Genomic DNA, 14,304 nt, shown 5'->3' on the forward strand with positions numbered 1-14,304 from the left:
CTTGGCCAAGGCTCCCTGCTTCATCTAGATCCCATCGACTCTACCCCGCCACTGCTTAACAGCCTACTTTGTACCTTAATGTGTTTTTTGAAAGACATGAACAGTCTTAGCAAGATATATTTGCCTTCCAAATGACTGTCTCATTTGTTCTCTATTGCCCTTTAAGAGGACACAGGCTCCGAGCAGATTTTCTTATATAATAGTAAAAAGTATAGATTAAGAAGCTTCTTGGGCATTAGACAATAATGTGGTCAATGTCATGCATGGTGACATTGATTTATTTTCCCTTCAGATGAAGAAACCCAAGCTTAGCCATCAGAAGACTTCCCTGGTCCTTACAATCCTTATAGTAAAAACACACAAACATAAAAACACTCTAGATTTATAATTGTGATGATTTCCAGCTTAGGGAACTGTCTTCTGAATCAGTAATTTTAACTTGGTTAAGGAATGATGTAGATGTTTAAGGTTGGACTTAGTATCTGTCAAATGCAGCACCCACCTCTCCCCCACACACACACTTAACCTGCTCTGTGCACGCTGCTTAGAGCGCCTCCCAGGACAGGACTGTGCCTCCTTGAGCACTGAGCTGCATTCATGTGCATACCTGACATTTATTTATTTATTTCTTTTGTTGTGTGAGGCAGGATTTCTCTGTCTAGCTTTAGCCGTCCTGAAACTTGATTATGTAGACCAGGTTGGTCTCGAATTTACAGAGATCTGCCTGCCTCTGCCTTTGCCTCTGCCTCTGGTGTACTGGGATTAAAAATGTGTACCACCATGCCTGGCTTTGTTGTTGTGTAAAATGGTTCTTTTAGAAATTGCTGAATTTACCCAGTTATCACTTTTGTCCCACCTGTCCTGTTGACTTAAACATGTTCCTTCACCCTTTCTGTTGGTCTCAGAGTCTTGGTTATAAAATGTTTGGTGTAGTCAGTTAGCCAGGTGTGGTAGTGTATGTGTTTAAGAAGGCAAACCTCGTCTACATAGTAAGATCCAAGCAGGTCAGGGCTACATGGTAAGATCTTATCTCAAAAAAAAAAAAAGAAAGAAAAAAAAAAAGAAGCCAGAGGTTAAGATAAGTGGTCCATATGTTTTGGTTTTGTTTGGGGCGGGTGGCTACATATATGTTTGTATGAGGAGTCAGGTCTACCGGAATTTTAGTTACAGAAATTTTGAGCTACCATGTGGATGCTGGGAAAAACGCTCGTAACCACTGAGCCAGCTCTCCAGCCTAGTTAGATAGTTTTGAGTCCTTGCTTTTACAAGCTAAAGCGAAATAGCTTGTTATCTTAGTTTTAGACCAAGAGGAGCTAAAAGTGAAAGCCGAAACAGATACGAGTTTGAATTTTTACTTTTAGTTGCTGGCAATGATATAAAAATCAGTGTCACCAATGAACATTCCGAGTCAACTCTGAATGTCTTGCCCAGCAAGAAGAACCAGCCATCCATGTATGAGCAGCTCCGGGACATTGCCATTGACAACATCTGCAGGTGGGGTCTTCGTTGAATAAAGCCTGTGGGGATAGGGCAGGAAAGGTGCGATGCAAAATGAGTGAATTTGTCCTTTTTATTTAAAGCTTGTTTCTATTTATTGTGTATTTCTAAAAAGAAGGGTTTGGGGATTTGTTTTTTTGTTTGTTTTTTTTGTTTTTTGTTTTTTCAGCATACATGAAGTTTTTGTTTTATTTTTCAAAATAAAGCTGCCTTCCTTATCTTGGTCAGAAAAATAAAAATATTTATTAGAAAAATGTTGTAATATGTTAAAAAAGAGGATTAGCTAGTCACGGAGCCTGTGATCCCAGCACTCAGGGAGGCAGAAGCAGGCGATTCACTGTAAATTCCAATGCCAGCCCGGTCTGCAAAGTGAGTCCAGGATAGCCAAGGCTACACAGAGAAACCTTGTCTCCAAAAAAATAAAAATAAAAAAAGAGGATTGATCCACAGCCCATCTTCCAAATAACATGTAATTATATTTTTTTCTGTATAATATCCGATGAGTCAGATTATTTTGCTATTGTTTTAAAATAAGGATTTTTTTTTCCCCTGTGGCGACCCTTGCTGCATGCTCTGGCTCTCCCCTTTTAAGAAGCAAATGATTTCTGATCTGTATGAAAATGTATCTCCTGTTGAATTTTGGCTCCTCATTCTCGAAAACCAAACTGAGACAGTATGCTCACAAAGCCAAACAGATGTGGCGAGCAAGACACACCTGAGAAAGATTTTGTATTCCCATTTTCTCTAGAAATAAGCATTCCTCCTTAATAAGAGACCGTTGGTAGGGGGGAAAAAGCAGCTTCATGCAGGTCATGTGCTTTGCATTTATAAAGCCCTGGAATCAGCAGGGGGTGGGGCTTGTACTTGTGTTCCCTCCCTCTGCTGTCTGGGCCCATCTGTCTTTTGACTCAGCTGCTGTGTTAAGGAATGGTAAGGGAAGTGTAAAATTGGAACTAGCATGGATACATGATTCTAGAGGAAGTTGTTCCTTCCAAACAGGCAAAGTGATTTAAGTTGTTGTTTCCAGAAGAGATATTACCAAGTGGGCAAATGTGCTATAATTCTTCAAATTCAGATTTTGGGAGTAGAAACTTCAGGGCCACTACTTAAAATGTAGAGCTCATTGAGGAACAAAGCAAGCAGGGGACAAGTAAATACATTTCACTGTCTTAACACCTAATACCACTTGGATTCTCTACTGCACAGGTGCCTGAAGGCTGGCCTGACTGTGGACCCAGTGATCGTGGAGGCCTTCCTGGCTAGTCTGTCCAACCGGCTTTACATCTCCCAGGAGAGTGACAAGTATGTGTCTGTCGTTAGGAAGCTCGCCGCTGTGTGTCTGTGCCTCTTCCCTGCTTGCAGTGTAGCCATGCATGAATCTGCTGAAGGTTCAGGTCAATCCTACCACAGATGTACATTCCGGCAACAGTGCTAGAGTTAGAGTCTGGCCTCTGTCTCGGAATGTGGTAGAAGACCACTGCAGCTCCTTCGAAGAATGCTTCTTCAAGGCTATGGGGAGCTCCAGGTCAAGGCTGTAGTCTTTTGATTCTGTTTCACCACTGCACATCTCAGAGCTTTTCTTTTTACTTTTTTGGAGGTTTTTTTATTTTTCATTTTTTGTTTTTCTTGAGACCCATTTTCTCTGAGTAGCCCAGGTTGTCCTGGAACTTACTCTGTAGACCAGGCTGGCCTCAAACTCAACGATCTGTCTGACTCTGCCTCCTGAGTGCTCAGATTAAAGGCGTGTACCACTGCCTGGCTCTCAGAGCTTTTCTTACATATCTTTTCTTCCCTCCTACAGGGATGCTCACCTGATTCCTGACCATACCATTCGTGCCTTGGGACACATTGCAGTGGCTCTGAGAGATACCCCAAAGGTCATGGAGCCAATTCTGCAGATCCTGCAGCAGAAATTCTGCCAGCCTCCCTCACCCCTTGATGTACTCATCATTGACCAGCTGGGCTGCCTGGTTATCACTGGAAATGTAAGAAAGAGCCCTGCCATAGGCCAGAGCTGGAAACCTTTATAAGGAGTATAAAATTGCACTGTTAATGTTCCTTGAAACTGACCTAAATGCTCACAATGACTTCAGCACTCTATGGTGAGAATAATGTAATCAGTGGTTTTATGGGTCTTGGAAAAAGAAGTTTAAACTGATTTCTTATCAGTGTAGCAAGCATAAAATGGCATCTAAATAAAAGCTGCTTCTCTTTTACTTTTGATTTGGAGTTTTCTTAGAGCTCTAGAAATGGATCCTTAGCCAAGCACCATGACACATGCCTGTAGTTCCAGCATTTGGGAAGTAGAGGCCAAAGGATTCAGAGTTCAAACCTATTCTTTGCTATGTATAAGACCCTGTCTCAACAAAAACAAAAACAAGAAAACAACCCAGAAGGCTGAAAAGGTTTCTCAATGGTTAGAAGCATGAGGGTGGCCCAAGTTCAGTTCTAAACTCCCACATCAGGAGGATCAAGACCTCCTCTGACTTCAGCTCTAGTGGATCTGATGCTCTCTTCTGGCCTCTCTGTGCACCCACACGCACATACTGCCATGCACACACACACATATACATGTAATTTAAAACTAGAATTTTAAAGCCAGGCATGTTGGCACATACCCTTAATCCCAGCACTTGGGAAGCAGAGGCAGATGGATCTCTGATTTTGAAGCCAGCCTGGTCTACAGAGTGAGTTCCAGGACAGCCAGGGCTACACAGAGAAACTCTGACTCAAAAAACAAACAAAAAAGAATCCTAAAACAATAAAATAAATAGGCCAGGCAGAGTGTGCCCATCTTTAATATAGCACTTGGAAGCCAGATCTCTGTTAGTTCAAAGCCAGCCTGCTTTATATAGTGAGTTCTAGGCCAGCCAGAGTTTCATAAATAGACCCTGTATATCAATCAATTAATCAGTCAACCAATCAATAAAATAAACAAGGCTGGCAAAGATGGCTTAGTGGTAAAGAGACTTGCTGACAAGCCTGATGATTTTAGTTTGTCCCCTGGAACCTGAGTGAGAAAAGGAGAAAACCAACTTCTGCAAATTTTCCTCTGACCACCATATATATGCCATGGCACTTAAACACATATGTGCACACACAAGTATGCCCTGCATGGCCTTTTACATATACATGTACACATGAATGCCTAGCGTGGTCGTCTTGTTATGAAACTCGGTGACGATGGGAGGGTCTTCTCCATGTCTAGGGTAGCCTTGAGAATCATGGCATGATGGCAGTGTCTCTTGCTCTTTTCCAGCAATACATTTATCAGGAAGTGTGGAATCTCTTCCAGCAAATCAGTGTGAAGGCCAGTTCAGTCGTGTATTCAGCCACCAAAGACTATAAAGACCATGGCTACAGGTAATTGTTCTGTACCTTGTTACTTTAGATCTTGACAGCATTTAACTCTGTTTGAGGGAAGTTTGAGAAACTGTCTATGTTAGTCTTCTTATAGAAGCACTCTGTACTATAAATCAGTGTATATATAAGACATGTGAAAACCCACACAGGGCAGCAATCTGACGCTGAACCACATATATGGCCTTCTGCTCTGATCCCTCCCCTGCCACATAGGCCCATAACGCACATCTCAGTGACCTGCTTCTTATGCATAAGCAACATGCCAGCTGTGCCTGAAATGTTGCCCTGTGTATTGCTCTGAGTATTTGTGTAATTCCACATTGTGTAGCTGTGTCAGTACTCTAGCCAGCTCCTAGTTTGGATATTAGGTTCTAGTTTCCATACCAGAAGGTTTTGCCTTGAATAACCAGTGTAATAGCTGTATTAAAACTATGTGAGGATGCTTTTCTTACGTTAGATTTTCAAAAGTTGGATTTGGGGGTTGGGGATTTTGTATAAAGCAGGTTTGGTTCTTAGCACTTTAAAACAAACAAACAAACAAAAAACAAAAAACATGGGCAGGGTTAGAGAGGGAATCAAAATTTGCAGGGGCCATAGGAATATACATTTTATATCTTTGAGCTTTCTATATTTGTATAAAGCCTGGCCAGTTTTCCTCCACAGACCGAGAGATACTTCTTTTGACTTTACCTAGAATGCTTTGACTCCTCCTGTTTGAGGGAATCTCAAAAGAGTTTGTCAGATCAGTAGAAGAGGGAGAAAGTGGGAAGAAATGCAAATGGTGGAGAGAAAAGAGCTCCTCTGTTGGCTCTGCTGTTCTTGGTCATCAGGCTCCTCTGTTTCTGATATTAAATACAAGTTTCCTCTGAGACCTTCCCCATGTCAGTTCAGTGAAAGCAGTGCATCTGCCTAGCCTCAGTCAATGCTCAGCTTACCTGTGCCTCAAAGTGCAGCTTCCAGAGAGCGTGCCTCCAGTTGTGTGAGTAAACAGAGGTGCACAGGTGGATGTGTGACAGGGAGGTCACCCTCTCTCTGCTGGGCTTGGTTAAGCTAAGCAAAGATGGGTCTGGTTAGGACTTTGGTGGGATAATATACATGTGAAATTTCTTGACCAGTGTGAGCTCCTGGCATTATTGCACAGCTGGCCCTTTAAATGTGAAGGTTCCACGCCTGTAGATTTAACCACCAACGCATAGTGAATGTTGAAACAAAAACATTGATTTATACTGTCCATTTATAGACCTCCTCATCAACATTCTTAAAACAATAAAATATTTCTTAAGGCTTGGAGAAGTGGTACACACTGTGATGCCACCATTTAGGAAATTGAGGCAGGAGACGGGAGAGTTACATGCCACCCTGGGCCACATAGCAAGTTCCAAACAACCGTGTGATATACAGTGAAACCCTAGGTTTAAAAATCATGCAGCCAGGCGTGGTGGCACAGGCCTTTAATCCCAGCACTCAGGGAGGCAGAGGCAGGCAGATCTCTGTGAGTTCGAGGCCAGCCTGGTCTACAGAATGACTCCAAGACCACCAAGACAGAGAAACCCTGTCTCAAAAAAAAAAAAAAAAAAAAAAAGCCAGGTGGTGGTGGTGGATCTTTAATTTCAAGGCCAGCCTGGTCTACAGAGGGAGTTCCAGGACAGCCAGGGCTACACAGAGAAATTCTGCCTTTAAGAGACTATCAGTCTCAGGGCTATGGGAAACACTGGGAAGAAGCTGCTCATCAGGTGAAATAATATTTAGGTTCCTGTGATTTCAGCTTAAGCAAAAAAATCCTGGAACTGAGTGATCCTATGTTCAGATATTCAGCCGGCTTTTAACATTTAGAGAAGTCAAGGTCCCTGGTATCCAGAACCTTAGTCAGGAGGTCCATACTCACTTATTCAGCCATTTACCTTCAGCACCTGTTTGTCATGGAGATGACACATTTATAAGCGTGTGTATGGTGAGCCAGGCCTGGCCCATGTGGCACCAGTGTTGCTCCCTATAGCATATCCCCCAGCATAGCTGAGGCTTTGGCGTGGGTATGACTTTGTTTCTTTTCTTTAGGCACTGTTCCCTAGCAGTGATCAATGCCCTGGCCAACATCGCAGCCAACATTCAGGAAGAGCATCTTGTGGATGAGCTGTTGATGAACCTGCTGGAACTGTTTGTGCAGCTGGGGCTAGAGGGAAAAAGAGCCAGTGAGAGGGCGAGTGAGAAAGGGCCTGCCCTGAAGGTATGAAGAAAGAGGTTGCTGAATCTTGAGGCACTATCTTGGTTGAAATATGGTGCTTTGTTCATTAAATTATCTAATTTTAAAATTTATTCTATTTTTGATTCTTGGGCTTCCAACCCAAGATTTCACATATGCTAAGCTGGATGGTTTAAGTACATCGGGAGAAAATAAGAAAAAGGAGAGTAGCTGTCACTCAAGGATGCATCTATCTTGTACTAGTTCATGTGATAACAGCAAGTTAGCATGGGTTTCTTCCTGGATAGCTCTCCCTGTGTTGCTCATCAGGAAGCAGGCATTGAGGTTGTCCTAGGCCTGAGCTTATGCTGAGGAGGACCTCATGTGCCTGTTATTGGAGCATAAGGGTGGATGCCAGCTTTTATCCAATATCAGGAAAGGCAGGTCCACAGAGACAAACAGAATGGTAACCTTTTAAGTGCCCACATTGGGTTGTTTAAGACAAGGGAGACCCCTTAGCACATTATTTCCCCATAAACACCAAGCCCTCTCCCACAGTTCCAACTTCATGCTCTTAAACTGTTCCCTTTCTCTGCCCCTTTCTGTACTGTTCGCCCACTGTGTGCCAGGTACTGTCACAAGTCAGTCAGCTTACTTCCTAAAAGTAGCAGGCTATCGATATTGTAGGCTTTGCAGGCTCAAGACAGTTTGTCATAACCACCCAGTTCTGTTGTGGTAGCTGACAGCAGCTATGCCCAGTGTGCAAGAGACAGGGAAAGGTTAGGATCTGGCCCACGGGCTGCAGTGCCGGCTGCTGTTCATGGTAAGTGAATGAGTATCCCTCTCCTTGAGAGGCTCTGTGGGAGTAGAGTACAGGGCAGTCCAGCAAGAAGCACTTTAAAACTAGGCTGGTCAAGAATGCTTTGCAGAGGTAATATCCGAATCAACATCTCCATGGAATCCTTCCTGTGAAGGTCTTGGTCAAGGAGTAGCTGATGAAAACAACAAAACAAAAAAACAAAAAAAACCCTGCTTAAGACCTTGTTATCTGCTGACTAGTTTATGAAGACTCCTGGTTTGGTGACTTTCTCAGTTCTCAGGAGAGACTATGTCCCCTACACTCAGTAGAGGCTTAAGTGGGATGATGGGAGAGGGGTGCTCTGACGAAGGGAGGTGCTAAGCACTTGAGGAAGTGATACACTGGCACCCATATCAAGAAGCGGGCCCCAGTGCCCCGCCGACCTACTGAGACCTGTGGCCACTCCTATCCGCTTTCTCTCGCCACACTTTTTATAGACTCTCAAGACTCCTATAATTTAATGCTTATTCAAGGGCCGGAAGAGCAATACCAGGATTCCCTTTGCTCCTAAGTACAAAGATGGGAGTCCTGCTCCGTGTAGAGTAGTTACTGTTTTCCAGCCAAGTGGTAAATATGCTGAGTATTTACTAGGACTTAATGGTGTAAAGTGTACACTGTGGGAGTGTAGAGGAAAGTGCTGACTCAGAACCAGCCATAACTGCCAGATGCGATGGCACATACCTTTAATTCTCCCTCAGGAAGTAGAGTGATCTCTGAGTTCGAGACTAGCCTGGTCTACATAGCAAGTTCTAGGCCTCCCAGGGCTACACAGTAAGAACCTGTTTCAAAAGTCAGACAGACCCACGGAGGGGGCCTTCCTTGACATAGCTGTTCCTGCGTCAACAATATACATTCACTCAGGGCTTCTTCAGCTCCTCACAAGCGTTCGTCGCAGTTTAGCCATAGTTTTGGGCTTATCTAAAGAACTTGATAATTTAATTATTAAAATTTCCAAGGTTTCCTAATTTATAGAAAAGAAAGACATTTATGAAGCCATAGTCCCTCTATAATATTTGATGATACTTTAACAGATTTTCCATGTCGTGTATACTACCTACCTGTAACTGAGTCAGAGGATGCTCTTAAACCCTGAGTTGTTTTCATTTAACATTCTCTCAGCACTCTTCCACGGTGACTAAATTTTTTCAGAAAGTTGTCTTCTTCTTAATGACTATGCATGGTTATGTAGAGTTGTCACTGTTTGTTCAATCATAATTTAGTGCTTTGTATTTGACATTTATGTTGTCTCTTCCCCCCCCCCCCCCAAAGTTATTCCAGGGCTAAAGATGTAGCTCAGTGGTAGAGTGCTTGCTTAGCAGATACATGGCTCCAGGGTCAGTCCTTACCACCACATGCACGAAAACTGCACTGTGCTGTGTTGGGACTGGGGTCGAAGTTGAAGTGCTTAGCATGCAGAGGTGCTAGAGCCAAATGCTGTAGCGCGTGAGTGTCTTTATACTCCTGTGGATATGTCTTATATCTTTCTCACAGTAGGGCCTCCTTGTTTGTACAGTACTGTTGGGGGCATTTTGTTTGTTAGCATGCTTTTGCCAGTGATATGTGTTGTTTTATTTTCTAGGCTTCCAGCAGTGCAGGGAATTTGGGAGTGCTCATTCCTGTAATAGCTGTGGTGAGTATTTACTTCTCAGATGATTTAGGTTCCAGCTACTCATGTTTGAGCAAATTCCTTATAAGAATGCTTTTCTAAAAAAAAAAAGAATGCTTTTCTAAAATCCCAGTAGTTCAGCTGGGCAGAGTGGCACACACCTTTAATCCCAGCACTTGGGATTAAACTCTGTGAGTTTGAGGCCAGCCTGGTCTACATAGTGAGTTCCAGAACAACCAGAACTATATAGTGAAACCCTTTCTCAAAAAACAAGGAAACAACAAAAATAGATGATAGACAGACAGACAGACAGATAGAATCTCAGTAACTCTATACATTTAGCTCTTTCAGTCATCAACAGTGACTTTTGGTGACAGCCATGGGATAACTTACTTTGTGCCCAGCCCAGACTTTCTCAGCAGACTCACTCCAGTTCCTACTCCAGTGCCTGGGCATGCTTCCATCCCCTGTGTGTCATGCCTGGATTCCTGTCTTTGACTGGTACTTTGCCTGACCTCCTTTCTTGGCTTTCTCTTGTGAGATGAAGCCATGAAACTTCTTGTTCTCCTGCAGACATTGGAGCTATAGCCCTATCACTTCTGGAAAACTGGGTACACTGGGTACAGGGCCTGCTTCCTGATGCAGCACAGCTGTGCTAGAGAGCCCATCATCATCCTGTCCTCTTTCATGCTATATCTGCTGCTCTGCAGAACTTTTAAAAAATAATAGAAATAAGGACTCACTTTGGTTGCTCTGATCTACAGAGAACCAACCACCTGCCCCTGCCTCCTGAGTGCAGGAATTAAAGGTATGTGTCACTACACTTACTTTCTCCAAATAACTTCATCGTCGTCATCCGCGCCCCATTCTTATTCATTCCCAGCAGCTGTCTTGATAGCCGTATAGCTCAGGTCTTGAAAGTTTACATCAGCAGAGTCCACCTGGCTGGGGCCTGGGGGTCCTAAGGACAAGAAAGTTAGGCAGGCAAGTGGAGTCTGTGTGTGTGAGAATGTGTGTGTGTGTGTGAGAGAGAGAGAGAGAGAGAGAGAGAGAGAGAGAGAGAGAGAGACTCATTGGCTGGGTCAGTCTTATTGTTTAGCCTGGAGTAGTCTAGAACAGGCTCTGTCTCTCTCTTAACTGCCAAACCATCTCTTTGGCCCTCCATTTAGTTTTTTTAAATTAAAGGTGTGGTAGTACACACCTTTAATCCAAGCAATTAGGACGAAGAGAGAGAGAGACAAACAGATTTCTATGATTTCAAAGGTGGTCTGGTTAATACAGAGTTCCAGGCCATCCGGGGCTACACAGTAAGATTCTGTCTCAAAATAAAATGAAATAACATTTTAATTAATTAATTAATTAGTTTGCTTTGCATCCTGACCACAGTTTTTCCTCTCTACTCTCTTCCCACCCATTATCAATCTGCTCCTTCCTTTCTCCTCAGAAAAGGGAAGACCTCCCATGGATATCAACCAGCCTTGGCATATCAGTTGCACTAAGACTAGGTACATCTTCTATTGAGACTAGACAAGGCAACCCAGTAGGGGGAAAGGGTCCCAAAGGCAGAGTGAGAAACAGCCCCTACTCCCACTGAAGTCCAAGCTACACAACTCTTAGTATGCTTTCTGGGAGGCAGTTTAGTCACTGTGAGACTCTATGGACTCAGGTTAGTTGACTCTATAGGTTTTCTTGTGGTGTCCTTGACCCCTCTAGCTCCTATAATCCTTCCTTCCCCTCAGCCTAATGTGTGGCTGTGGGTCTCTGCATCTGTTTCCATCAGTTGCTGGGTGAAGCCTCCCTGATGACAGTTATGGGAGACTCCCATCTACCAGGATAGCAGAATATCATTAATAGTGTTTCAGGATTGGGCTCCCTCTCCTGGCATGGGTCTCAAGCTGGACCAGTGATTGCTTGCCTACTCCCTCAATTTCTGCTCCATCTATACCCTTATATATCTTGTAGGCAGGACAAATTGTAGGTTAAGGTTTTGTGTCTGGGTTGGTATTCCAGTCCCACCACTGGAAGTGTTGCCTGGTTACAGAAGATAGGTTCAAGCTCCACATAAAATTAATTTTTTAGATTAGCATACAAAGTAATGGTTTTGATCATGTGTCATTCTGTGTTCTCCTTTATCCCCTCTCCCCAATGGCCTTGCTGCCTATGAACTTTTAGTATCTCTATTAATGCTCATTTAGAGTGTAATAAATTCATTCAAGAAATCATTAAGAGACATTTTGCTCTTTGAGGGTAGCAATGATAAGTGAAGTTGTTTGGGAACACCCAGGCTTTAGAGTCATAAAGTTGAGCTTGTTGCTGTTGTGGGATTCTGGGTCTCTGAACCTCTCTGTACAGGGTCAGTACAGGCGCTGCTGTGACGAATGACATCTCAGAACAGATACTCCCAAATGCCAAAACCTTTGTACTTTGTATGGATAGAATGAGTATTATTATTTTTTAATTGGAGTTAAGAGTTTAATGTAGATTTAAGCTAGTGTTGAGAAGAGAGACATGGACATAGCTAGGCATCCAGGCACACACTTAATAGCAAAAGAACAGTTCTACACATTCACGAGTATGAGTGGGTTTCCCAGGAATACTGTATTTTTAACAAAAGTTAATGGTTATATTACGGGGGAGGAAACAAATATTTGACCTAATTGCTCAACAGAGAGCCAAAGGATGTTGGGTTTTTGCATTTGCTTTTTAGTGACCTGTTGTACCTTCTGAGAGAAATTGATTTCCAAAGGTGTGGGAGATTTTGTTTTGTTTTTAATATTTAGTATTTTGTACTGTTTTGTTGTTGTTTGGTTTAGTTTGTCAAAGAGAAAGGTATACTCAGTTTTGGATTCAAAAGGGCAGATGGATTTGGGTAAACAGCTTGGCTGTCCCTCCTAATGCATCTCAGAAACCTAAGGCTGAAATGAGTCACTGTGAAGCTGGATATTGTGGTCTATGAGACTCCTTCCTGCTTACTTAGGTGCTCTTTCTCTTCTGACTTTGTAGACTTATTTCTTCATTGCTCTTGTTGCTAGCCATCCCGTACTGAAGCAAATGAAGGCAGCCTGATACTTAGAGACCTCATCCGCTCAGTTAAGAGTATAGCAGCTTATTGACATGTGCCGCTTCCCCAGGAAGTATTCCCGAGTCCCACTGAGAGCAGGTTCATCTTTGTCCCTGGTAGTTTTTGTGGCTTTAGCCAGGTTATAACCTTTTCTAGGTCATAGACACTTTTGTAAGCTTTATATTTCTCTTCTATAGAAATACGTCTGTTCACAGTGTGCCCCATGAAAAAACTATCCAGGACCTCTGAGTTAGGACCTCCTTGATAAGATACTTTCTTAGATTAAAATAAGAAAAGCTTACCTAATACTCTTGCTGAACTAAGTTCCTAATCTAAACCTTGCCTATAGGCATTATCTTACCACAACAGCCCTGTATGACCACTGCAGCTTTATCGCCATTGTACAAATGAGGATAGTGAGATAAAGAACCTGCTCAGCATCTCAGAGCTTTGAGTTTGAGCCCAGGCAGCTTAGCCCAGAGCCTGTTCTGTGACTTAATTCTCTACTGCTTTGAAAATGGTAGATTAATCTCTTTAAGTGGGGATTGCAAGGTTTCCAAGTAGATGTCAGTAAGTAGAAGGCGTGGAGACTAGACGGTCCTGCCCAGTGAAGGAGCCTGGAGCCACCGAGGGTGGCTGTGGTTGAGGTTGGGACTGAAAGTGAGACCATTGGCTTTTTGGGAAAAGGACACATGACAAAGGGCTAACAAGCTGCCGTGGGGGAAGTGCTTGTTCTAAGACAGGATTTCACCATACAGTCCAGGCTCTAACTTTTAGGCTTAACCAGTTCTCCTAACCTTAAGGAATAACTGGGATTATAGTTATTGCCATGTCTATCCAGCTTTTTAGGACACAGATTTAAGATACATTTAGAAATTTAAGGACCGAGAAAAATTACCATCATGATAAAATATATTGAGCGAACACATGAAAAAAGCAGTGTTAAAACAAATTGGAAGAAAAAAAAATGGGGGAAAAGTGTTGGGTCATCATCAATGTCAGGCTTCACCAAGAAGCTGAAGAGATGTAGTGGGGAGATTTTGACTCTGTCCTGCACTATTTTTTCCCCGTAGAGTGCTGGTACAGAGCTGGTATGGATAGAGGCAGGGTTCGCAGGGGTATAGGCCTTAAATCCTAACTACCTACGATTGGACCTCGGTCTTGCCAAATTACTTTCCTTCTGTAAATTGCCATTGTTTCCTCAGGTGTCGAGAGGAGGTGAGGAGAGTGTGGACCTCCAAAGCCAGCAGCAGCATGCGCGCAGTAGTGTCTGTATGTGTGCATTGCACTAGCGGGTAGAACAGACCTCAGCTAGTCCCGTCACTGGCACTGCTCCATGTGGGTGGAGTTCTCCATAACCAAAGCTCCCTACAAGACCCTCAAGTCCAGCAGTCCTGTCCTTGACCCCCAGCCCCATCACGTACTGTAGCTGTATTGTGTGCATGTTTTAGAAGCCTTTGCAGCTCTTACATTATTGAGGAAGTAAAACTTCTTCCTCTAAGGTATGGGGATTACAGTGAGTTATCCCCCCCACACACAGAGCTTATGACTGCTGCTCCTACTACAGCCGACAGTCTCCCCACTAAAGGCACATCTTGTTCCGTGCCTTTTGAACCTCCTTTTGGAGCGTTGTGAATGATCCCAAGTCATATTCCTTGGATGTTGTCAGCCACATCAAACTTTACCTACAACAGGACCACATCTGAGAGGTGAAATTAAAGCAGGTGCCTCACTGAGAG

The 14,304-nt window shown here is 43.3% G+C and overlaps 1 protein-coding gene across 1 annotated transcript in view; it reads left to right on the plus strand.

The window, feature by feature from the left end:
* The window catches only part of Pi4ka (phosphatidylinositol 4-kinase alpha), a 117,715-nt gene that overhangs the window by 43,995 nt on the left and 59,416 nt on the right, over positions 1-14,304 (plus strand). The window contains exons 14-19 of the mRNA XM_021654527.2: positions 1,362-1,494; positions 2,704-2,799; positions 3,299-3,482; positions 4,757-4,860; positions 6,916-7,084; positions 9,478-9,528. Of these exons, the coding sequence (XP_021510202.1) occupies positions 1,362-1,494; positions 2,704-2,799; positions 3,299-3,482; positions 4,757-4,860; positions 6,916-7,084; positions 9,478-9,528 (737 nt within the window). The remainder of the gene's footprint in view (positions 1-1,361; positions 1,495-2,703; positions 2,800-3,298; positions 3,483-4,756; positions 4,861-6,915; positions 7,085-9,477; positions 9,529-14,304) is intronic.

Source organism: Meriones unguiculatus, chromosome 17 (assembly GCF_030254825.1).
Source record: "Meriones unguiculatus strain TT.TT164.6M chromosome 17, Bangor_MerUng_6.1, whole genome shotgun sequence".
Classification (NCBI taxonomy): Eukaryota; Metazoa; Chordata; class Mammalia; order Rodentia; family Muridae; genus Meriones; species Meriones unguiculatus.